Raw genomic sequence first — 26266 nt, 5'->3', positions numbered from 1 at the left:
TCATTTGTGAACAGAATACTTTTATTAGGCATAATTTTCAATCAAACTGTAATTTTGTCAAATTAAGCAAACAGTGTGAAAATATTTGTATTTAGGTTAAATAAAATGCTAGCTATGAAATTTACCTTAGCATATATTATTAGCAGATTATTTAAATAAACTAGTAAGTGTGAAAAGTGTTTCAAGAGTTTATTTTCTGTAAGTCCATTAGTGCAAGAAAAGCCTATAAATAATTTCCAAACGACCATTCAATTAATAAATACTTACTAATGAGATATGATAGTAGGCAGATAGAATTGGTCAGTCTAGACAGTTTTATTTAAAGGCACAGTAGGCTGTAGAAGCTGCACCTCAGGTGATGATTTGAAACTATTAGTACTTCAAAAAATGGTCCAAATGTTCAGGGCTTGAAAAACAAAAATATTGAACAATCATTGTAAAAGTAGAAGTTAAAACCACAATTCCAAAATAAGTGTTTACCACAGCTGTATAATTCAATGTACATTCATACAATATGAACACTGAACACTGAGTCACTGTGTTGTTTTTGATAACTTGAAAAAAGTACACAATATTGAATATTTCCCCTATTGGAATTTAGCAAGCAAACTCCCCCCCCCACCCCCACCTTAAATTATAGTGGTAAATCGTTGAGAGAGAGAAAATAAAATCTACAAGGAGTTTAATTGTTCTAGATGGTTTTTAATTTCTTATTTTTAAGAAAGATACAGAAGATTTGAAAGACAGAATTAGACTGTATAAGAATGGCAAAACCCCATTGATTACTACAAGTACACAGGTCTTTAGACATGTTGATGTTTGATATAACTTGTAAATAAGTTATTAAATAATAAAGATTTTTTTTTCCTATGATGTAAAATAAAACGAGGATTTTACAGATTCTACATGCACAACACCTTGGCAAAAGAAAAAGGGCAAATGCATCAAATGATAGTTAGGAAAATACATCAGTGCATGGTTGTTTTATAAGACCGGCCATTTGGTAGCTATTTGTATTAATTTGCCAAAGTGAATACCATCAGTGTGGGTCAATCTGACATTTTTATAGCCCCAAAGTCAAAGTTTTTAATCAACTGTTTCATAAAGGAACAAACCGTTAAATGACAGAGCTGTAGCGTATGTGTGTAGCTGTGGCAAGTGGCAGTTTATACACAGAACGGAGCGAGAGGGGGCGTTATCAGTCCCAGGTAAAAGGATTCAATGAATTTATCCGGATGAACAGCAGCCTCCGGCAGCCATGGCAGTTTGTGGTTCGTCATCGACGATCTGAACGCCTCTCGTTCGTGTGCTCGTGTGACTCGCGCCATTCCCCCTTGATCTCTCATCTGCCTGAGCATTCTCCATCATACCTACAGAGGCATGTGAGGAAAACAAAGACTTTCAGACATACATCTATCACAATTAAAGACAAATATGAGTTATCTCAAGAAGCAGTCAATTGTGTGCCCATGACATAAGACATTTTAGACAACATAATTTTCTGTAAAGCTGCTTTGAAACAATGTGCATTGTGAAAATGGAAAATGACGACTTATGAATCAAAATAAAACTGAAACTGCATTTTGGTATAGTATGATTATTAAACTGCAGCTTTTAAACATAATTAAAAGCTTATGTTTGCTTTTTCACGTAATTTTGCTGCACATTTGAACAGAAAAGGGGATGACAACAAAATAATAATTTTAGCATGACAGCATAATAATTATTGTAATTTCAGCATATTAAAAAACTATAGTCACCTAAACTCAAATGACTTCCTTTTTTATGCCAAAAATAAAGCAGAGGGTTTAACAAGCCTAAAAATGAACTTTAACAGAAATATATTACTTTTGTATAATAAAATTCTAATATTTATAATTTATATATGGATGCACCGATGTACTGGCCACCGATATTTACCTGGCAATTATTGACCGAATGAAAATGGGCATATCTGTCCGCAAGCGTGAAAACGCCAAAATGAAAAACCAATGGTTTATTGATAATTATACCACGGGTCTGTTGAATGCTTGATTCTGATTGGTTGACAGGCGTTCTAAGGTGTGCAGTTATTTTCCAGTAAATGCACGGCTATGAAGTAATTCCAGGTCTTGACCACATAACGGTTCCATTTCACTTATTTCAGCTATTTTAAAGAGCCGTACAGTGTACCACATCAAAATAGCCAATTAAAACAAAGACATTGGCTAAGTACATTAGATAAAAATGACAAAGTCTATAATATCCTAAATGTATTTACATTTCTGTTGAAAAGCATCCTTGCGCTTCCTCTTGCACTCTTTCGCTCTCAGCCACACACACAAGACTCACGTTGCCACCAATAAACAGAGCCTTGATGTCAACGCACCCCAGGGACTTGATCAATACAACAGTTTCTTTACTATCTGAAATATCTTTTTATATCTGTGGAAAGCACCCAACACTCTCACACATACACTTACATAAGCAAACACACGTATTCACGTGTGACAAACAGAGCCTTCATATCAGCACTGCGACAGTTTGTAAACTGTTGTTTAACAATGGAAAAGTGACACTACCATGCTGCTGCTAAGAAATGTATACTTAACGTCTTGGCAATTTGAAGTGATGTAACTGCTGATGAGAGCCACAGCAAACAGAGGTCAAACACAATCTCTCTCAGTTTCACTCTCTCTCGCTTACACACACTACCTTCTTACTCCTGTAAGTGCTTGAATGCAGTGCAAGCCTCCGTTGCTAGTTCTAAAGTGACGTTTTGGAACTAGCAATGAAGGCACTGGCTGTATCAATGCAAGATGCTGTATCCGTGGCGGAAGTAAGTAGTTCCACTCACAAGAGCGTTTTAGGGACGAAAACCAGAAAATGTCTTGAGATAAAACCCTGAACGATTTCTTAAGGTGTGGTAACCGCTGCGCGTCGTGACTGCATTACCACCTCGGGGTGTGCATTATTTTTCAATAATTCAATGGGCCGTCATCAATTATTCCTTACTTGTGCAATTTTATTGTGTTGTATAAACATTATAATTTTTTCTGTGTTAAATATAAAGAAACACCAATCAAATTAAATGAAATACAAAAAAGTAAAGCATGTCGAATATGCATAATATGAATTTATAATATTCAATCATAAAATGTGGGTTCTACTGTTTAGAAGTGCAAAATAACCTTTTTTCCACATAATGTTATATTTCTTTTTATCTATCTTTCTTCTTCTTCTTATATTTATCTTTCCTTGTGGCTCTCTTAATTTTTGGCCTGTCATGAGTCCAACAGATTCTACGGAGCCCCTTATTAGAGGACAGGGTGGGATTTTTTTTTCTGAAATAGTTTGGCATGCCCTCTCAATAAGTTTTGCGTTCCCTCACAATAGTTTTGCATTCTCTTGCAATAAGTTTTCAGGATTTACACTTTTCAAGGCACAATTTTCCAGGACATTTTATGTACCCAAAGGGTGTAATATTTCAGCAAAAAACACACGAGAGGTCATGATGTTTATTGTTATTGAATGGTTATTTTTTCTGAATCCATTACACACATTCATTTTGAAGTGTGCAGCACATGAAGATTATAGATTTATTTAAGTAAGACGCAGCCTTTTGCAGTTTAATAATCACACTAGAACATAATCATAATTTTAATTTGATTATTTGTGCATTCAAAGTTTCTTTTTTGTCCCAAATATTTCGAATTCCGAGACATTCCACGTTTTATAGCTAATGCCATTTTTATGACTGGATTCAGTGATTCCGTCCCTGTTTTCCACATCGCGTAAATCATAGGGCCCTACATGTGGCAACCATGGTATAAGCGGACTCAGATCGTTCATTATTGAAAATAAATTAACATCCCGAGGTGTAAAGGCCGCATCACCACGCTACCAGCTTGGGTTGTGAACTCATTTTCAGAAAAATCACCAGTCTGACCATCGACCATTATCTAAGGTTTACAAATCAAATGTTTTTGTAGTTAACAACACAGCAATGTTAGAACGAAAAAATCATATTTTTCACTACATCATTACTTAAACTATTTCATCGGAGCAAAGCAGAGATGATTGCAGATGAGCAGAGAATGTAGGTGAAAGGGCTTCATTCATGGCAGTCAACCGTTGACGTGGTTTCCCAATGCACACACTGGCAATGACAAAACTAAACGAATTAGTGTATTTGACATCTTTACTGAACTCGACTGTTACCACGTTTTTGTACATGTAACAAAAAACATGTTAGCCACACAGTCAAAAATTGTATTATACTTCAAAATTTTTCAGGACAAATAATTATTTTCATCAGGGAACGGAGGTTACAACAGTAGCCAAGATGTTCCCTATCTGTGACTCACTCAACAATGTGTTGATGTAGTGACACTAGGGGTCCCTATACAAAATGCCACAACCAGCTGAACTGTGTTACATGGATCGGCGGTGCAGATGCAAGCAGGCTACCACGTGCCTAGTAACAAGTGTACACAGCCCCATCATACCCTTCCCAACACCCCACATAAGTCGCATAGTCCCTCGTACCCAAAGGGGGGGACAAGACATACTTACAATGGGAACAGGTCGCATCAGCTGTTTTGACCTTTTTTCTTTTTTCCTCTTTGAAAATGAAAATTCACTTAGCTTGGACCAAGATATATTCGCGCCAGAGAAGGTGATCTTTTCCCCCATGGAGAAAGGACACTGCGGAGACCACATCCTGCCCGAAGGGAGGAGGAGAGCGTATCACATGGACTTACCCACCGGGCAGTACCACACATGGAAAGGAGTCCCTGCGGTAGGTCCTACCTGGAAGGGAGGAGCTCTACATGTGCAGCAACTGGTGGCAGAGCAGAGCTCTACACAGGGGAAGACACGGGTTTACCATCAGGGAAATCGTACCGTGGAAAACACCTCATATGGGATTACCAACAGGGAACCACTACATATGGAGCACCTATCCCAAGTACAGGGGATGACCTGACAGGGCGTACTTCATGAGTACTGGGCCTGGCATCGAATTCCTCCGCCGAATTCGCCTGCCGCAAGGTGCTGGGGAGGAAAGACATCCAGGGTTCACCGGTCCCGGGAACTCACGTGGATGAAAAAGCGCACGTTTTCTCCTCAGGGAGGGAAAGGTGCTGAGTGCAAGCGGTACACCCAGCCAGCTGCCTGCATATTTACCTGTTTGTACCTGCTAACACACGGGATGAAACTGGCTCAACCCAGAGATTGTAAAATCTTGCAAAGGTATTGGGTGTTGCCGAGCCTGCTGTTCTACAGATGTCTTTTAGAGAGGCAACGTTCGCCAGGGCCCAGGAGGATGCCACACTCCTAGTGGAGTGTGCTCGTACTCCCATGGGGCACAGCACGCCCTGGGCCTGGTATGCCAAAGCGATGGCATCCACAATCCAGTGGGCAATCCTCTGTTTGGAGACAGCCTTCTCCTTCTGCTGTCCCCCAAAACAGATAAAGAGCTGCTCAGAGCATCTAAAGCTCTCTGTGCGGTCCAAGTAAACATGCAAGGCGCGTACCGGACACAGCAACGGCAAGGCTGGGTCTGCCTCCTCCCGGTGCAGCGCCTGCAAGTTCACCACTTGATCCCTAAAAGGGGTAGTGGGAACCTTGGGCACATAGCCCGGCCAGGGTCTCAGGATCAAGTGAGAGTATGCCGGACCGAACTCTAGGCACATATCGCTGACAGAGAACGCCTGCAGGTCCCCAACCCTCTTGACGGAAGTGAGCGCAGTCAGGAGGGCCGTCTTCAATGAGAGGGCTTTTGTTCGACTGACTCCAGGGGCTCAAATGGGGCTCTCTGTAGGCCCAGCAAGACTACAGAGAGGTCCCACAAGGGAATGAGGCGTGGCCTAGGAGGATTAAACCTCCTGTCGCCTCTAAGGAACCTGATGATCAGGTCGTGCTTCCCCAAGGACTTACCGTCTAGCATATCGTGGTGTGCCGCTATGGCGGCCACATACACTTTTAAGGTGGAGGGGGACAGCTGTGATTCCAACTTCTCCTGCAGAAAGGAAAGCACCGACCTGACTGCACATCTCTATGGGGCTTCACCTCGGGAGGAACACCAATTCGCGAACAGACGCCACTTCAAGGCATACAGCTGCCTCGTAGAGGGAGCTCTGGCCTGAGTGATAGTGTCTACCACCACCGGTGGTAGCCCACTTAGGTCTTCCGCATCCCGTCCAGGGGCCAGACATGGAGGTTCCAGAGGTCTGGGTGTGGGTGCCAAATCGTGCCCCGTCCATGAGAAAGGAGGTCCTTCCTCAGGGGAATTCACCAGGGAGGGGCTGACGCGAGGAGCGTGAGCTCCAAGAACCAAGTCTGGGTGGGCCAGTACAGTGCCACCAACATGACTTGTTCTTCGTCCTCCCTGACTTTGCACAGAGTCTGTGCAAGCAGGCTCACTGGGGGAAACGCATATTTGCGCAGGCCCCGGGGCCAGCTGTGTGCCAATGCATCCGTACCGAGTGGAGCCTCGGTTAGGGAGTACCACTGCGGGCAGTGGGAGGATGCCTGGGAAGCAAACAGGTCTACCTGCGCTGCGCCGAATCGACTCCAAATCAGCTGAACCACCTGCGGGTGGAGTCTCCACTCTCCTCTGAGCATCACCTGTCGTGACAGCGCGTTCGCTGCACGATTGAGTTCGCCTGGGATGTGAGTGACCCGCAACGACTTCAGTCACTGCTGACTCCAAAGGAAGAGATGGCAGGTGAGTTGCGACATGCAACGTGAGCGTAAACCACCTTGGCGATTTATATATGCTACCATCGCTGTGTTGTCTGTCTGGACTAACACATGCTTGTCCTGGATCAATGGCCGAAACCTCCGCAGAGCCAGCAATACCGCCAGCAACTCGAGGCAGTTGATATGCCAACGCAGTCGAGGTCCTGTCCAGGAGCCCAAGGCTGCACACCCATTGCAAACAGCACCCCAGCCTGACTTGGATGCGCCTGTTGTAACAACAACACACCTGGACACTTGTTCTAGGGGAACCCCTGCCGTAGAAATGCAAGGTCCCTCCAAGGGCTGAACGTGCAGTGACAGATCGGCGTGATAGCCACGCAATGCATACCGTGGTGCCATGCCCATCTTAGGACTCAAGTCTGAAGCCAGTGCTGAAGCGGTTTCATATGCATCAACCCGAGCGGCGTAACAGCCGCTGAGGACGCAATATGCCCCAGGAGCCTCTGAAATTGTTTTAGTGGGACCGCTGTTCTGACTTCGGGCAATTCAGCACCGACTGAGTGCGCTCGCTCGTGAGGCGTGCCGTCATAGTGACTGAGTCCAACTCCATCCTGAGAAAAGAGATTCTCTGCACCGGGGAGAGCTTGCTCTTTTCCCAGTTGACCCGCAGCCCCAATCGGCTGAGGTGTCTGAGCACCAGGTCCCTGAGTGCACACAATAAATCTCGAGAGTGAGCTAGACTCAGCTAGTCGTCGAGATAATTGAGGATACGGATGCCCACTTCCCTTAGCGGGGCAAGGGCTGCCTCTGTGACTTTCGTAAAGACGCAAGATGACAGGGACAGCCCGAAGGGGAGGACCTTGTACTGGTATGCCTGACCCTCGAAGGCAAACCAAAGGAAAGGTCTGTGTTGAGGCAAAATCGACATGAAAGTATGTGTCCTTCAGATCTACTGCCATGAACCAATCTTGATGCTGGACGCATGACAGAATGCGCTTCTGTGTCAGCATTTTGAACGGGAGCTTGTGCAGGGCCCGATTCAAAGCTCACAGGTCTAATATTGGCCGCAACCCACCGCCTTTTTTCGGTACGATGAAGTAGGGGCTGTAAAACCCCTTCTTCATCTCGGCTGGAGGGACAGGCTCTATCGCGTCCCTTCTCTAGAAAGACTGTGATTTCTGCATGCAGCACAGTGGCATCCTTGCCTGCTACTGAGGTAAAACGGACGCCATCGAACCTGGGCAGGTGCCTGGTGAACTGAATCGCATAGCCGAGTCGGACTGTCCTGATGAGCCAGCACGACGGGTTGGAGAGCTCTAACCACACCTCCAGACTCCGTGCAAGGGGCACCAAGGGGACAATCGCCTTTGACATACCTGCGGATGGGGCCTCGCGGCAGGGCGGCGCAGGAGCTGCCACGTCGAGAGGCCTCGCATCCCAAATTCGTGGCTGTGCTGAGAGAGATGTTAGTGCACTTACCTCCCTCCGCGTACCCACCAAAGGACCGGTCTGCAACGGGATGGAGGCTGGGCGTCCTTGTGGTCGCGTCACATACGCCTGATCGTGGGTATGTGTGTGTCGCAGCTGGGTGTGCGAAGGCAGAGGACTCACATCCGCAGCGCCCCTGCTGCAAGTGTTCGATGTACGGCTGTCATGACAACGACGGCTGTAGACACCGAGTGTGTGACCCAGAGAATGAGGAAACCGCTTTTTTTTTTATGAAAGTGCCAGAGCCCCTTTGTGCATGGGGCGAAACCATAAAAAAAGGGAATGAAAGATTATCCTCCCGGCCCTCCACCGGGGTATGGAGTGGTCTGTGTACCACCACCTGGTTGACAGCGGGTCTCCTCACCCCTGGGTCGCCCCTTCTCAGGGACGCTTCAAAGCACTCCTGGGGTTCTTGGCACCAGACCGAGGGACGGGGGCGGCAAGGGCGACGGAGGCTCTATGCTGAGGCCAAGCCGCTGGCTTGGGCTGTGGTGGAGCTGGTGTTGCTGCCGTAGGTGGACGCCCTCGGCGACGAGCAGACGAGGTACTGGATCTCAGCGGCCTGTAGGTGGAATCACGCCGGGCAGGATTGCTGGATCGTCTGATTCTTGACTGCCGAGAACTGCTGGGCAAAGTCCTCGACAGTGTCGCCGAACAGGCCACCTTGAGAGATGGGGGCGTCAAGAAAGCAAACCTTGTCGGCATCCCTTATCTTTTCAAGGTTGAGCCACAGGTGGCGCTCCTGGACCACCATAGTGGACATCGCCTGCCCGAGAGCCCACGTTGTGACCTTCATCGCCCGCAGGGCGAGGTCGGTCGCCGAGCGCAGCTTCTGCATCAATCCCGGGTCAGGACTACCCTCGTGCAGCTCTTTCAGAGTCTTGGCCTGGTGGACCTGCAGGAGGGCCATGGCATGCAAGGCGGAGGTGGCCTGTCCAGCAGCACTGTAAGCCTTGGCCATCAAGAACGACGTGAACTTACAGGCCTTGGACGAGAGCCTAGGACGATTCCACCAGGTGGCGCCGGTTTGTGGGCACAGGTGCACCGCAATCGCCTGCTCCACCCGAGGAACATCCGTGTACCCCTTAGCTGCATCGCCATCGAGGGTAGTGAGAGCGGAGGAACTCACGAAGTGGGACCAGGCAGTAAAATGTGCCTACCACGACTTCGTGAGCTCCCCTTTGCACCTCCGGGAAGAAAGGAACTGGGGCAGAGCTCAGGTGTGTGCGGCGCTCTCAGCCCAGGAACCAATCGTCCAGCTGCTAATGCTCAGGGCAGGGTGGCGGGTTCCACTCCAGCCCGATGCTCGCGGCAGCCTGGGCAAGCATGGCCATCAGCTCCGTGTCGGCCTCTGAATGGGCGATCGCACCAGATGGTGGGAGCCCAGCCGAGTCCTCAGCATCAGACTACAAAAGCCCGCTCTCCGATGTTGTGATCGATACCTCATCCTCATCTCGAGCCCCGAATGAGACATTAAGCCCGCCCTGGGGCGAGCCACCTGACTCATCCGTGAACTCGACCTGTGGAAACGAGCGTGCTGGGGAATGGGAGGTCCGTGGGGATTCACCCGGTGGAAACTGAAGCCCCCAAATCGCCCCCAGCGCTAACCACCGCGGCCTTGTGCATGTAAGCAGAAGGACCAGGGCGGGGAGCAGCTGGAGTGGCTTTCCCTCTATGAAAGAAAGCCGCGATCGCGACGTCGCCATGGTCATGTTCTCGCAGTGAGAACATGAACCATCCACGAACGCTGTCTCAGCGTGACTGCGACCCAAACACGTGAGACAGCGATCGTGGCCGTCAGAGGAAGACAGAACCCAGGAACTGCACATAGACGGAAAGATATCTTTAAAAAGATGCTCTCCATCAGTGCTTAAAAATACTTTTTTAGTGTGGCTGCTGAAGTGCCCAGGGGCGTTCCCTGCACTTATCTGTGTGAGGAGGGAGAACCCGTTGTAAATGCGCCATATATCCAACAGCTTAAAACACTCTTAGAGGTGAATGGAATGCCAGTGGATTTAGTGTACACTGATCTCGTTGGCCTTTTCTCAAATATCAGAGGTGATTGGGGCTCCCAAGTTCGACCCCTAGTGTCACTACATCGACACAACATCGAGTGAGTGACAGATAGGGAACTGCATTGCAAAATTCCAGGTTTTCCAGGATGCGTGGGAACCCTGGTTTTGCATTCTCTCACAATAGTTTTGCATTCCCTTGCAATAAATTTACCATGGTTTTACTACAGTAACCATATTTTAACCATGATATTCGTTGTGAAACCATAATGTTAAAACAAGAAAACTAAAACTATGGTAATAAAAATCATAATTTTGTGGTTATTATGGTTTTACTATACAAATATCATAGTTTAATTATGGTAACTGTGGTAAAAACCATGGCTTTACTATATGTAACCATGATGGTTCCATTATTTATTTATTTTTTATTTGTTTGTCATGCTTTTACTATAGTAATATTGTAACAACCATGACTGTTGTAGGTTTACCATTATTTTATTTTTTTTTGGCAGAAATCATGTTTTTACTATAGTAATATCGTAACAACCATGACTGTTGTAGGTTAACCATTAAATGCTTTTGGCAGAAATCACAGTTTTACAATAGAAATATTGTAACAACCATGACTGTTATAGGTTAACCATGTTTTTTTGTTTTTTTTTGGCAGAAGTAATATTGTAGTAACTATGAAAAGTAACCGTGTTGTTTGGTTGAAACCATGGTTTTAATACAATATACAGTATACATATAGTAACCAATAGTAACCATAGTTTAACTATGGATTAACCATGGTTAATCTTGCGGCTACTATGGTTTTTATTGCTTGAACAATAAAATAGCTTTGGTACATCTCTGTAAATTTTTAAAGCATAATTCCTAAGCAAAACAGTGATTAGATCACAAACTAAACCAAGTAAGAGGCAAAATATCAGTATCAAACTATAGTGTTTGGTTGAAATCAGTATCATCCAAAAATGTCATATTGGTGCATCCCTTAATTATTATTAATCATAATTTAGTATCATAATAAAATTATACAACATACAATGGGTAAAACATGGATTAATTTGAAGACAAAAGGCATCACTTGCTAGTTTGTAGTTTGAAAATTAGAGCTACTGACTGTGATTTGATACTTTTTTGTTCTTTTAACTTTAATATCTAAACAGCAGCAACATGAGATGTTAATTTTTTTTTTCTTATCGCAGTTGAAACTGCAATTGCAATATTTGTCAAAATAATCACAATCTGATTTAATGACCAAATGGTGTAGTGCTAACTAACAGCATACAGTGCATGTGACTGACACTCACGTTTACACAAGTCCAGAAACAACTCCTCTATTCCTTTGTTTAATTTGGCTGATGTGTGATAGTGTTTTGCACCCACTGACTCTGCATATCTGAAAAGACAAAAGCATTTCATTTAGATAGCAAAGTAATAAAAACAAATCCCTTACACCAACATTCACAAAACCCATCCAATCCATGTCATGACAAAAAATGTTTTAAAAAGACCACATTAATAAAACTGCTGCATTCCTTCCACATACTGTATATCCCATGTAGACTGTTGCTGTCATGTGACCAGTCTTTTAGTGCAACACATGATCGTCATACAGTCACAGTGAAAATGTGTGATATACTGTACCACGTTTAGTCTAACGGATTTGTGATTCATGTGGCAGTGGAACACTATAGTTGGACAATCGAACATATAACTGTATATAAAGTAGTATAAAATCAAACTTTAATTCTGGGAATATCACAAACCATGTTTTTTGTCCAACTGAATCATGTGTAAAGATGTCATTATTAGACATTTAAATATTTTAATTGTTGAAATGTCACCCAATCAAGTACACAACTGTATTACATAATCTCAAACTGTATTGCAATATTATATGAGATCAACATTGCATATTAAAAACATAATGTGATTCAATAAAAATAAATTAACACATTAAAGACATGACAGATATACATACCCTTCTGCCTCTTCAACTGATACATGTCTGTCTTTTTCCAGGTCAGTTTTATTGCCTTATTAAAATAAGACAAGAACAAAAAAAAAAGGTTATATAAATGCGTACAGTTGCTCAATAAATGAAGTTGTATTTCAAAATGTATTATGACGTCATAATGTTGAGGATAAAGCATTAAGCATAAGTAAACAGGACGACTCACCTACTATACATAAACATATTTCATTCCCCAACATTTTCCTTAATTCTTTTACCCAAATTTTCACCTGTGAATTGAAAAAATACAAATACAAAATAAATGTTTACTGCAAGTATAAATAATTGGGTAACTGACATAAAATACTTTTGGAAAGTTGACAGGTCCTGCGCTGTGGCAGAATGTACTCAATTTAAAACAGCATTTTTGCTGATTCTTTATTATGTATGCAGCTTTTATGACCTGATATTATTAATCCTTTAAGCTATGAGGGTGTTTGTAAAGATTTCTTGTTTCAGTGGCATACCCAAAACTAAAGGCTGGACAAAAGGACAAAAAAACAAAAAAAACAAGGAGGGTCAGGTGTTCTGTATCATTTTAAAGAAAACTTTTCAAATTTTTTAATGATACAGACTGATAAATTCTGAGACTCTCAGATTTTACATTATATACAGTGCATTCAGAAAGTATTCAGACCCCTTCATTTTTTTAACATTTTTTTATATGACTTATGCTAAAATGCTTGAAATTATTTATTTTTTCACATCAATCTATACTCCATACCCCATAATGACGAAGCAAAAACCAGTTTTTTGATAACTTTGCAAATATATTAAAAAGAAAAAAACTGAAATATCACATTGACATAAGTCTTCAGGTCCTTTGCTATGACACTTGAAATTTAGCTCAGGTGCATCACATTTCTCTGGATCATCTTTGAGATGTTTCTACACTTTGATTGGGGTTCACCTGTGGCAAATTCAACTGACTATATAAGGTCTCACAGCTGAAAATGCATATCAGAGCAAAAACCAAGCCATGAGGTCAAAGGAACTGCCTGCAGAGCTTAAAAAATGCTTAAAAAATGTTTTAGCTGCATTGAAGGTTCCCAAGAGCACAGTGGTCTCCATAATCCTTAAATGAAAGAAGTTTGGAACAACCAGGACTCTTCCTAGAGCTGGCCGCCCGGCCAAACTGAGCAATCAGGGGAGAAGGGCCTTGGTAAGAGAGGTGACCAAGAACCTGATGGACACTCTGGTTGAGCACCAGAGATCATGTGTGGAGATGGGAGAAACTAGCAGAAGGACAACCATAACTGCAACACTCCACCAATCTGGGCTTTATGGCAGAGTGGCCAGACGGAAGCCTCTCCTCAGACAGTTAGAAACAAGATTCTCTGGTCTGATGAAACGAAGATTGAATTGTTTGGCCTCAATTCCAAGTGTCATGTCTGGAGGAAACCAGGCACCGCTCATCACCTGCACACTACCATCCCAATGATGAAGCATGGTGGAAACATCACTCTGTGGCGGTGTTTTTCAGTGGCAAGGACTGGGGGACTGGTCAGGTTTGAAGGAAAGTTGAACGCAGCAATATACAGAGATATCCTTAATGAAAACCTGGTCCAGAGCGCTCAGGACCTCAGACTGGGCCAGAGGTTCACCTTCCAACAGGACAATGACCCTAAGCACACAGCCAAGACAACGCAAGAGTGGCTACGGGACAACTCTGTGAATGTCCTTGAGTGGCCCAGCCAGAGCCGGACTTGAACCCAATCGAACATCACTGGAGAGACCTGAAAATGTCTGTCCACCGACGGTCCCCATCCAACCTGACAGAGCTTGAGAGGATCTGCAGAGAAGAATGGCAGAAAATCCCCAAATCCAGGTGTGCAAAGCTTGTCGCATCATACCCAAAAAGACATCAGGCTGTAATCGATGCCAAAGGTGCTTCAACCAAGTACTGAGGGTCTGAATACTTATGTCAATGTGTTTTTTTCTTTTTAATAAATTTGCAAAGTTATCAAAAATCTGGTTTTTGATTTGTCATTATGGGATATAAAGTGTAGATTGATGTGAAAAAAAAATTGAATTTAAAGCATTTTAGCATAAGGCTGCAACATAACAAAATGTGAAGAAAAATATCAAAGGGTCTGAATACTTTCTGAATGCATTGTATCTCGGGGTATAAATAAGGTTTTTATGAAAAACTATTACTATTTCTAAAGCTATTGGTTTGTTCCCAATAATGTCACCTACAACTGAGTAAAATTTTGTGTTGATATGACAAAGCAATCAAATGTTATAGCATTACAAAACTAAATTACCCTAGTGTCCAAAAACATCTCAAAGTGTCCCAAAGCCTCTCAAACTAATAAAACATAATACTGTAAAAAAAAAAACAACAACAAAAAAAAAGTAATTACACAATAACTAAAAGGTTTGTTCTCTCTACAAAGTATACAGACATAAGTTCAGTTCCATTCTGTGTCATTTGAGTCATCATTAAGACTGTCATGTACAGTTGAAGTCAGAAGTTTACATACACCTTAGCCAAATACATTTAAACTCAGTATTTCACAGGTTCTGACATTTAATCGTACAAAGCATTCCCTGTCTTAGGTCAGTTAGCATCACTACTTTATTTTAAGAATGTGAAATGTCAGAATAATAGTAGAGAGAATGATTTATTTCAGCTTTTATTTCTTTCATCACATTCCCAGTGGGTCAGAAGTTTACATACACTTTGTTAGTATTTGGTAGCATTGCCTTTAAATTGTTTAACTTGGGTCAAACATTTTGGGTAACCTTCCACAAGCTTCTCACAATAAGTTGCTGGAATTTTGGCCCATTCCTCCAGACAGAACTGGTGTAACTGAGTCAGGTTTGTAGGACTGCTTGCTCGCACACGCTTTTTCAGTTCTGCCCACAAATTTTCTATCGGATTGAGGTCAGGGCTTTGTGATGGCCACTCCAATACCTTGACTTTGTTTTCCTTCAGCCATTCTGCCACAACTTTGGAGGTATGCTTGGGGTCATTTTCCATTTGGAAGACCCATTTGCGACCGAGCTTTAACTTCCTGGATGATGTCTTGATATGTTGATTCAATATAGCCACATAATTTACTTTCGTAATGATGCCATCTATTTTGTGAAGTGCACCAGTCCCTGCTGCAGCAAAGCACCCCCACAACATGATGCTGCCACCCCCATGCTTCATGGTTGGGATGGTGTTCTTCAGCTTGCAAGCCTCATCCTTTTTCCTCCAAACATAACAATGGTCATTATGGCCATTTTGTTTCATCAGACCAGATGACAAGTCTCCAAAAAGTAAGATCTTTGTCCCCATGTGCACTTGCAAACTGTAGTCTGGCTTTTTTTAATGGCAGTTTTGGAGCAGTGGCTCCTTCCTTGCTGAGCAGCCTTTCAGGTTATGTCGATATAGGACTCGTTTTACTGTGGATATAGATACTTGTCTACCTGTTTTCTCCAGCATCTTCACAAGGTCCTTTGCTGTTGTTCTGGGATTGATTTGGACTTTTCGCACCAAACTACGTTCATCTCTAGAAGACAGAATTTGTCTCCTTCCTGAGATGTATGGTGGCTGCGTGGTCCCATGGTGTTTATACTTGCGTACTATTGTTTGTACAGATGAACATGGTACCTTCAGGCATTTGAAAATTGTTCCCAAGGATGAACCAGACTTGTGTTTTTTTTTTCTGAGGTCTTGGCTGATTTCTTTTGATTTTCCCATGATGTCAAGCAAAGAAGCACTGAGTTTGAAGGTAGGCCTTAACATCCACAGGTCCACCTCCAATTAGCCTATCAGAAGCTAACTGGCTAATTGCCTAAAGGCTTGACATAATTGTCTGGAATTTTCCAAGCTGTTTAAAGGCACAGTTAACTTAGTGTATGTAAACTTCTGACCCACTGGAATTGTGATATAGTCAATTAAAAGTGAAACAATCTGTAAACAATTGTTGGAAAAATTACTCATGCCATGCTCAAAGTAGATGTCCTAAACAACTTGCCAAAACTATAGTTTGCTAATATGAAATCTGTGGAGTGGTTTAAAAATGAGTTTTAATGACTTCAACCTAAGTGTATGTCAACTTCTGACTTCAACTGTACTTGGCATCATCTCCTGTGGCCATATGTAATTAGAGTGAAAGATGCTCTCTACCCATATTTGGGTAGAGACTTCCACCTCGGTTTGCAGCGATCTGAATCCTAATGCGATTGGTTTAGCATTCCATGACTCTGGACAATGCACTTAATTTCCAATGAAGTCATCTGATCCGGGAAATCAAACATGTTTTTAGCCAGATAGCACTATTAGCACATTGTACTTCGTGTGGATTATCTAATGATTTATGCATCTGATTATGTTGTGTTTGAGCTCATTTTATCAAGTGATCTATGTAACCGATTACATGGTGTGTGGGCTTGTTTTAGGCAAAAATACACGACAAAAAGATTATTAAAAACAGTTTAAAAGGACTTACAATTTTCACTTTCCCTTATCCATTAATGTAAATGTTAACCAAAATTGATTAGAGAAAAAAAGAACATGGACACATTAATCATCACCTATCCAATTAAACAATATCCAATTAATCTACAATCTAGAAACCAAGGATTAACGTTGTGTTTTGTAACACAGTATAAAACTTGATTATTTAATTGTTAAATATTAACTCAGTATTGAACAATATTGTATGTCTCCAAATGTATACTGTAAACATCCAAACAGAATAGTGTCAAGTGAAAAAAGCAAAATGGTCCATCCTCTCATTGCATCTTTGAGTATTTGTGATTTCAAGAAGACTTGATGGCTCATCTACAAGCTCTTGCACGGCTATCATAGATTTTATTATTTGACTGCAGTCTTTTATGGTACATATAAGTGATAAAGTTCACCTTCTGAAATGAGTCCTCATCTGTGACGTCATACACCAAAATGGCTCCGTTTGAGTCTCTGTAGTAGATGGGTCCAAGAGCATGGAAACGCTCCTGACCAGCTGTGTCCTGTCACAAACAGAAAGCGTGTGTATGTAAAGGGATATAAATGCAAGCATGCTGACTGTACAACAATTAGAATTTCACAGTGATTATGAAATGGTTGAATATGTGAATGTGTGTAACAGTAACGATTAACTGTCAAAAAAAGTTTCGCGATTAACAATTTGTCCGTTTTGTTCATATCACTTTTAATGTGCAAGCTTAATACACCTACACTTTAAGTAATTTATTCATACTGAATTTGGAATAATAAAACATGATTTCCTTTAAAGTAGGGATGTGCACGAGTAATCGACTAATCGAGTACTTGTTCTGCACTAGCTGGTCAATTGTAAAAAATTTTTTAAAAAAACTACTTAAATATCGCAAATTGATTTTCCTTTGCACATTTGTCTGCCGTGAGCACGCTGAATTATCCTGTACTTTTCCTCTGAATTTCTCACCAAATTTTGCAGTTACAATTGAGTCCACTGGGGCGCTATGGAAATGTGTCGTCAAGGTGTTGGATGAGAGAAAAAGACAGGTCTTGTCTAGAGAGCTGACATGCGAGGTTAACACACAGAAAACCTACACCTATTTTGGTTCTTGTCGGGAGTCATGTATATTACCAATGGACAAGGATCTGTTTTCATGGTGTGAAGGGAATGCAAGTGGTACAAGAAACTCTGAAGCTTAGACCGGTATGTGCATTAAATATCTGAACACGAAAAGAGCACATTTTATAAAAAGCCCATTTTCACCACTTGTTTTTCTGAATAATAACATGTGAAATGATAAAAAGGGGATAGTCTTTATGTACACTCAGAGTTTATATACTGTAGTGCATTACCCTAATTCTGTCTAGTAATGATTTATACAGTTGTGCTCAAAAGTTTGCATACCCTGGCAGAAATTGTGAAATTTTGGCATTGATTTTGAAAATATGACTGATCATGCAAAAAAACTGTCTTTAAGGATAGTGATCATATGAAGCCATTTATTATCACATAGTTGTTTGGCTCCTTTTTCAATCATAATGATAACAGAAATCACCCAAATGGCCCTGATCAAAAGTTTACATACCCTTGAATGTTTGGCCTTGTTACAGACACACACAGGTTTAAATGGCAATTAAAGGTTAATTTCCCACACCTGTGGCTTTTTAAATTGCAATTAGTGCCTGTGTATAAATAGTCAATGAGTTTGTTAGCTCTCACGTCGATGCACTGAGCAGGCTAGATACTGAGCCATGGGGAGCAGAAAAGAACTGTCAAAAGACCTGTGTAACAAGGTAATGGAACTTTATAATGATGGAAAAGGATATAAAAAGATATCCAAAGCATAGAAAATGCCAGTCAGTACTGTTCAATCACTTATTAAGAAGTGGAAAATTTGGGGATTTCTTGATACCAAGCCAAGGTCAGGTAGACCAAGAAAGATTTCAGCCACAACTGCCAGAAGAATTGTTTGGGATACAAAGAAAAACCCACAGGTAACCTCAGGAGAAATACAGGCTGCTCTGGAAAAAGACGGTGTGGTTGTTTCAAGGAGCACAATACTTGAACAAAAATGAGCTGCATGGTCGAGTTGCCAGAAAGAAGCCTTTACTGCGCAAATGCCACAAAAAAGCCCAGTTACAATATGCCCGACAACACCTTGACACGCCTCACAGCTTCTGGCACACTGTAATTTGGTGAGACGAGACCAAAATAGAGCTTTATGGTCACAACCATAAGCGCTATGTTTGGACAGGGGTCAACAAGTATTGTTGAAAACTTTACTCTTAGTCCTTTTTCCATTCACAGTATATTATAATAAATCTAATTCTAACATATTGTTAAAAATATTATTATTATTTGTTGTTGTTGATGTAATATTCTAAATGAATTCATTTATTTAAATAAAATGTTATACAGTAGTAAAATATTTCTGTCCTAAATATAAAAATATTTCTCAGTTTGGCCCACTTTACTTTTAGTCCTTTTTCCATTCACACAGTTATAGTAATATAATTATAATGCATTATTATAATATTACTTGTTTTCAAAGTCATATTCTAACTGACTTTTAGAATATTAAATAACAGTAAAATATTTCTGTCCTAAATTCTTTACTTTCACAAATCATAAATGGTACAGTATGTTCCTGCCATTTATTCTCTTATAACACCCTTATTTGGATGACAATGTGTGACATTAAAATCATGGTTATTTCGAATAATCGCAATAAGGTGATTATGTAATAACTAGGGCTGAAACTATTAGTTGCCATTATCGACAACGTCAACAATAAAAAAACTGTCGACAAAATTTTTTGTTGTCGAATAGTCGTTTGATGTCATTTAACGTAACATGAGATCACACTGAACTCTAATGATGACGCGTGAGAGCAGCACTGCAGTTCACGACTGATTGAGGAGAGGAAGAATTACACAGATCACAGTCCAGATGCACTCTAAACTTTCCAAACAGCTTCAGCTGATGTAGATAACAAAGTAAATACAGAAGCACTCTCATTGTGGAATAAGTGGAGCCGGAGCTCTTTAAAGGAAACACCCCGACGTTACAGCTTTAATGCAGTTATATTTAATGCGTTACATCTTTAATGCAGTTATATTTAATGCATTACATCTTTAATGCATTTATATTTAATGCGTTACATCTTTAATGCGGTTATATTTAATGCATTACATCTTTAATGCGGTTATATTTAATGCGTTACATCTTTAATGCGGTCATATTTAATGCGTTACATCTTTAATGCGGTCATATTTGATGCGTTACATCTTTAATGCGGTCATATTTGATGCGTTACATCTTTAATGCGGTCATATTTAATGCGTTACAGCTTTAATGCGGTTATATTTAATGCGTTACAGCTTTAATGCGGTTATATTTAATGCGTGACATCTTTAATGCGGTTATATTTAATGCGTTACATCTTTAATGCGGTTATATTTAATGCGTTACATCTTTAATGCAGTTATATTTAATGTGTTACATCTTTAATGCAGTTATATTTAATGCATTACATCATGCAGTTATATTTAATGCGTTACAGCTTTAATGCGGTTATATTTAATGCGTTACATCTTTAATGCGGTTATATTATGTGTTACATCTTTAATGCGGTTATATTTAATGCGTTACATCTTTAATGCGGTCATATTTGATGCGTTACATCTTTAATGCGGTCATATTTGATGCGTTACATCTTTAATGCGGTCATATTTGATGCGTTACATCTTTAATGCGGTCATATTTAATGCGTTACAGCTTTAATGCGGTTATATTTAATGCATTACATCATGCGGTTATATTTAATGCGTTACATCTTTAATGCGGTCATATTTGATGCGTTACATCTTTAATGCGGTCATATTTGATGCGTTACATCTTTAATGCGGTCATATTTAATGCGTTACAGCTTTAATGCGGTTATATTTAATGCGTTACAGCTTTAATGCGGTTATATTTAATGCGTTACAGCTTTAATGCGGTCATATTTGATGCGTTACATCTTTAATGCGGTCATATTTGATGCGTTACATCTTTAATGCGGTTATATTTAATGCGTTACAGCTTTAATGCGGTTATATTTAATGCGTTACAGCTTTAATGCGGTTATATTTAATGCGTGACATCTTTAATGCGGTTATATTTAATGCGTTACATCTTTAATGCAGTTATATTTAATGCGTTACATCTTTAATGCAGTTATATTTAATGCGTTACATCTTTAATGCGTTACAGCTTTAATGCGGTTATATTTAATGCGTTACATCTTTAATGCGGTTATATTTAATGCGTTACATCTTTAATGCAGTTATATTTAATGCGTTACATCTTTAATGCAGTTATATTTAATGCGTTACATCTTTAATGCAGTTATATTTAATGTGTTATAGTTTTATTAAAGTTCAAATAATACTGAAGCAGATCATGTAAATAACTACAAACTCTGAAACGGTCATTTCTCTGTGCATTCAGCGCCTCTTCTATGAATCGTGTGAATGTCCCGATGTAAGCGGGAGAGATTGAAACCGCACCGGCTGATGCACACTCTGTCACAGGACGCTCGTCCTTCGAGCGCACACGCTTAATGCTGCTAGATTATAATGTGATGACTCGAGACTTATTGAATCATAATATATGTGTCACTGTGCACTTCTTATGGTGAAGAAAATTGTCAATATGCAGCTTTATTAATAAGAGAGTTAAAGATGGATTGAAGTGAACAGAAAGGTGAGAGAGGGTAGTCTTCGCCCCATTATACACTGAAACAAAATACGTTTTTGATTTGTTTTGGCTTGTTTTGCAACATAAATATCTAAAACTCCTTTAAAACAACGTATATTTACTTTAGCAGCTATACTGCAGAAAAAAAAATAGTTATCTGAGAATGTTGAATATAATATTAAAAATACAAATATTTTAAAATATCTAAAAATCCTTTAAAAAAGATACATTCACCTGAGAAGCAGCATATAAGATATTTAGACTTGCTTTTAGAGAATAGATCTTGAATAGAAGTATATTTTGTCTTTACTGCACTCGCAGAAGTATAATCAGGTGAAAAAATACACTTATATACAAAATGCACTTATATTTAAAATACATTCTCTTAAAGCAGGTCTAAATATCTTATATGTTGCTTCTCAAGTATGTGTATCTTGTTTTAAGGATTTTTAGATTATTTTAAATGGAAAACAAGACAAAAAAACTTGATAACAATAGAATTGTTTGCAGTGAATTTCTTTACTGAATTAAACTTAATAAAAAGTATTTTTCCTTTAATTCAGTGAATGTCATTTAGAGATATTTTTAATACCTTTATTGTTAGTAAGCACGTTTAATACAAACTTTTAACTCGGGCACAAGCTGAATAACCAGTTAAGAGCTAATGATTAATTATTGCAATAATCGCTGAATAGATGAATAATCGTTCTAATAATCGTTAGATTAACTGATTATCAAAATAATCGTTAGTTGCACCCGTAGTAATAACCGCGACAGTATCTGAAAAGTGAAGTACAATAATGCATAGGGCTTTATAAAAAAATCTCTTAATATTTTTAAGCCTTTTGACATTACTCAATATTTATCTCTCAATATTTATGTATTTGCTCAGAAATGGCTCAAAGTGTGATCAAAGTTTTTTTTTTTCTCAATCAGAGGAACCATCATTTCAACGAAACATCCACTGTTGCCAATAGAATGTTGAAACAGCTGTAGAAACAATGTTTAAAAACAATAAAACTATTAGAATCATCATTTTCAGAAGCTAAATGAAGAAAATAAATGTTTAGTTTGGGTTATTGTGTTTAGGTTGTGAACTCTAGACCATCTTACCAGCACTACGTAAACTAAAAGAAACAAAACTTGCCAAGCTGTTGTATAATGTCTGCTTTCCAAAATACAGACTTTTATTTATCTTCAATTGAAGAATAACCTTTTAAAACATTAGAACATAGACAGACAACAATGTGTGACTCACCCATATAGCCAAATTTACTCTCTTCCCTGTGATATTGAGCTTCTTTGTAAGGAATGATGCCTACAAAGAAAAACACATGAATATTATTATAGAAAAATTATAAATTGGTATAATTTCACATGCACAACAGCACAACTCTTAAAATGAATACAGCTGATCATCCACATGACACACACACACACACACACTTCTAATGAACACATTGAGAAGCACACATACTTAAAATTAAAAACACATCAAGAGAACCAAAAAAACAATACAACCATTCTGCGTCATAATCATTAATGTCACAATTAATGAGAATTATAAGCAAACCTATTGTTACATAGCTTTTAAATTACCCATAAAATCCTTTGATAGTATCATGTTGCACTTGTGTATACGGTTGAGTGACAATAAAGGGATTTGATCTGATCCAAGCAAAGACTTTCTCACTGGATTGTTGATGAGATTGCCCTGGCTTACGAGTCGCAGGTTAAGATTTGCCCAATTGGTGTTAAAGCACATTCAACTAGAGGCTTGACCTCCTCATGGGCATGGACGAACGGTTTGTCTTTACAAGACATACACTATATTGCCAAAAGTATTCGCTCACCTGCCTTTAGACGCATATGAACTTAAGTGACATCCCATTCTTAATCCATAGGGTTTAATATGACGTCGGCCCACCCTTTGCAGCTATAACAGCTTCAACTATTATGAGAAGGCTTTCCACAAGGTTTAGGAGTGTGTTTATGGGAATTTTTGACCATTCTTCCAGAAGCGCATTTGTGAGGTCAGACACTGATGTTGGACGAGAAGGCCTGGCTCACAGTCTTCGCTCAAATTTATCCCAAAGGTGCTCTATCGGGTTGAGGTCAGGACTCTGTGCAGGCCAGTCAAGTTCTTCCACACCAAACTCGCTCATCCATGTCTTTATGGACCTTGCTTTGTGCACTGGTGCGCAGTCATGTTGGAACAGGAAGGGGCCATCCCCAAACTGTTCCCACAAAGTTGGGAGCATGGAATTGTCCAAAATCTCTTGGTATGCTGAAGCATTCAGAGTTCCTTTCACTGGAACTAAGGGGCCAAGCCCAGCTCCTGAAAAACAACCCCACACCATAATCCCTCCTCCACCAAACTTCACAGTTGGCACAATGCAGTCAGACAAGTACCGTTCTCCTGGCAACTGCCAAACCCAGACTCGTCCATCAGATTGCCAGATGGAGAAGCGTGATTCGTCACTCCAGAGAACGCGTCTCCACTGCTCTAGAGTCCAGTGGCGGCGTGCTTTACACCACTGCATCTGACGCTTTGCATTGCACTTGGTGATGTATGGCTTGGATGCAGCTGCTCGGCCATGGAAACCCATTCCATGAAGCTCTCTACGCACTGTTCTTGAGCTAATCTGAAGGCCACATGAACTTTGGAGGTCTGTAGCGATTGACTCTGCAGAAAGTTGGCGACCTCTGCGCACTATGCGCCTCAGCATCTGCTGACCCCGATCTGTCATTTTACGTGGCCTACCACTTCGTGGCTGAGTTGCTGTCATTCCCAATCGCTTCCACTTTGTTATAATACCACTGCCAGTTGACTGTGGAATATTTAGTAGCGAGGAAATTTCACGACTGGACTTGTTGCACAGGTGGCATCCTATCACAGTACCACGCTGGAATTCACTGAGCTCCTGAGAGCGGCCCATTCTTTCACAAATGTTTGTAGAAGCAGTCTGCATGCCTAGGTGCTTCATTTTATACACCTGTGGCCATGGAAGTGATTGGAACACCTGAATTCAATTATTTGGATGGGTGAGCGAATACTTTTGGCAATATAGTGTATGTGTTGCAGCATGATGGACTTCTCAAAACACATTCGCAAGGTTTTACAACCGAGACATAACGTCTCTATCTTCACAAGTCTTCTCTGTTTAGAGCGCTTACTATTTCATTTGCCAAACATATACTTATGCCTCTCCCTTTAAGTACGGGCTGTCCATCATTTTACACAACCGCCTGCATTCAGGCCATTGTAATTTACCATAAATTCACAAGCACTTTCATTATAAAAAAAACTTCCTTCCCGACTGGGTTCATATATATGTTCTGAGTGTTCCCCTCCTGGCTGACCATGAGGGTCATTCACTTGCGGCATACTCATGTCAGTCGCCGTCCCGCGAGACTGCGGCGTCATGTTTCCTCTCTGGGAAGGTTATGTCATGTAGTGCGGCGTGATGGGATTCTGTTTCCCATACGTGTTAGCAGAACGCAACGTCAAGTGTACTGAGTCGTAAGGGAACGTCTCGGTTACGTACGTAACCTTGGGTCCCTGAGACAAAGGGAACGAGACATTGCGAATGCTAGCAGCACTATAAGCCTCAGAGTTCTTTGAGGTGCGAACGATGCGCTCTTCGGAAAATTCTGCTTTTATTGCAGACAGCTTCGCACCTGAAAGGGCAGGGCTCAAACACCATAGCCAATATTAGAATATTGGAGTTATTGTAGAGAGGTTTCAGCTAGGTCTTGTAGAAGGACACTCCCCATATGCGTTAGCACGCAGTGTCTCGTTCCCTTCGTAGGTAACAGAGACGTTTCATGGCTTTCCTGATGTTTTCACAAAAGATTGGCATGTGTTTAATGAACTGTATCTTTCTTCCTGGGCAGAAAAAAGCAGGAAGTGTTCAATATTTTTTGTAGTTAAGACTTAAGGTGTGTTTCTATACAGCAATTAACTTTCAAAAATAACCCCACCAAGAGAAATATTCACTGGAGTAAAAACTGTGACAACTAGCCCCAGTCTCCCCTATATTATATCTACTATATGCCTATATACATTCTGATTACTGTATATAATTGCACTGAATATCACTGTAAATATATATGCCCATAATCTATACAGAATGGATTTATAAAATAAGAGCTAAACATAACAAATAGTTAATATCCTTAACTAAAGGCACAAAGTTCTTAAATCCATTTATTTACACATTATATAGATTGGGCAGTATATATAATGAGTGACACATGTAAACACTCTGTGTCTGTCTGACCTGTAGAGTAGTGATGTGCTTGTCGTTGAATTTGTTCTCGCAGTATCGCAGCACCAGCGATGTTTTGCCGACGCATCCCTCCCCCAGCAACACCACCTTGAACGAGTACGTCTTCCCTCCAGCCGCCGCCATGCTCGAACTCTCTCTGACACAAACACAAAGCCTGATCCGAGCCTCTAGCCGATCACACCAGCCATAGAGATTCGCGTATGAACACAAGACACAGTTACAATCACTGCTTTATTCCTCTGTTAAAAACTGATTCACTCCGGAAGACTCTCTGCGATCAGGCCCTTCGCTCCGTGACGTCATCGAGCGCGATCATGTGATCCACAGGGCAAATGCGCTGGAACTTGTTAACTGAGGCGGGATCGTCCTGCAGGTGGCGCTCGGTGGCCCAGAGAGCCCAGGACATTTTTATGTGATTTCAGACGTCTTTTTAAATTAAAGAATTCAATTTAAGATTAAAAAAGCGAACGGATAAGTTACATAAAACAAAATTACTGTTTGAAATAAAATATCCAGTAATCTGAAACAACAGTGATTGGTCTATCCTGAGCAGCGCTGAGAAAAGTAACAGGTTTCATGTGATAGCGG

The 26266-nt window shown here is 40.8% G+C and overlaps 1 protein-coding gene across 1 annotated transcript; it reads right to left on the bottom strand.

Moving 5' to 3' along the window:
• On the bottom strand, positions 1-25986 carry LOC127435351 (ras-related protein Rab-21-like). The gene is made up of 7 exons (XM_051688782.1): positions 25670-25986; positions 22645-22704; positions 17068-17175; positions 12374-12437; positions 12175-12229; positions 11501-11589; positions 1-1370 (listed from the first exon to the last, which is right to left on the bottom strand). The coding sequence occupies exons 1-7, from the start codon at positions 25799-25801 to the stop codon at positions 1228-1230; spliced, it is 651 nt and encodes a 216-aa protein (XP_051544742.1). The 5' UTR covers positions 25802-25986; the 3' UTR covers positions 1-1227.
• Positions 25987-26266: the final 280 nt, after the last annotated feature.

Source organism: Myxocyprinus asiaticus, chromosome 45 (assembly GCF_019703515.2).
Source record: "Myxocyprinus asiaticus isolate MX2 ecotype Aquarium Trade chromosome 45, UBuf_Myxa_2, whole genome shotgun sequence".
Classification (NCBI taxonomy): Eukaryota; Metazoa; Chordata; class Actinopteri; order Cypriniformes; family Catostomidae; genus Myxocyprinus; species Myxocyprinus asiaticus.
The sequence above is the reverse complement of the archived record's forward strand: the minus strand, read 5'-3'. Positions and strand labels throughout refer to the sequence as shown.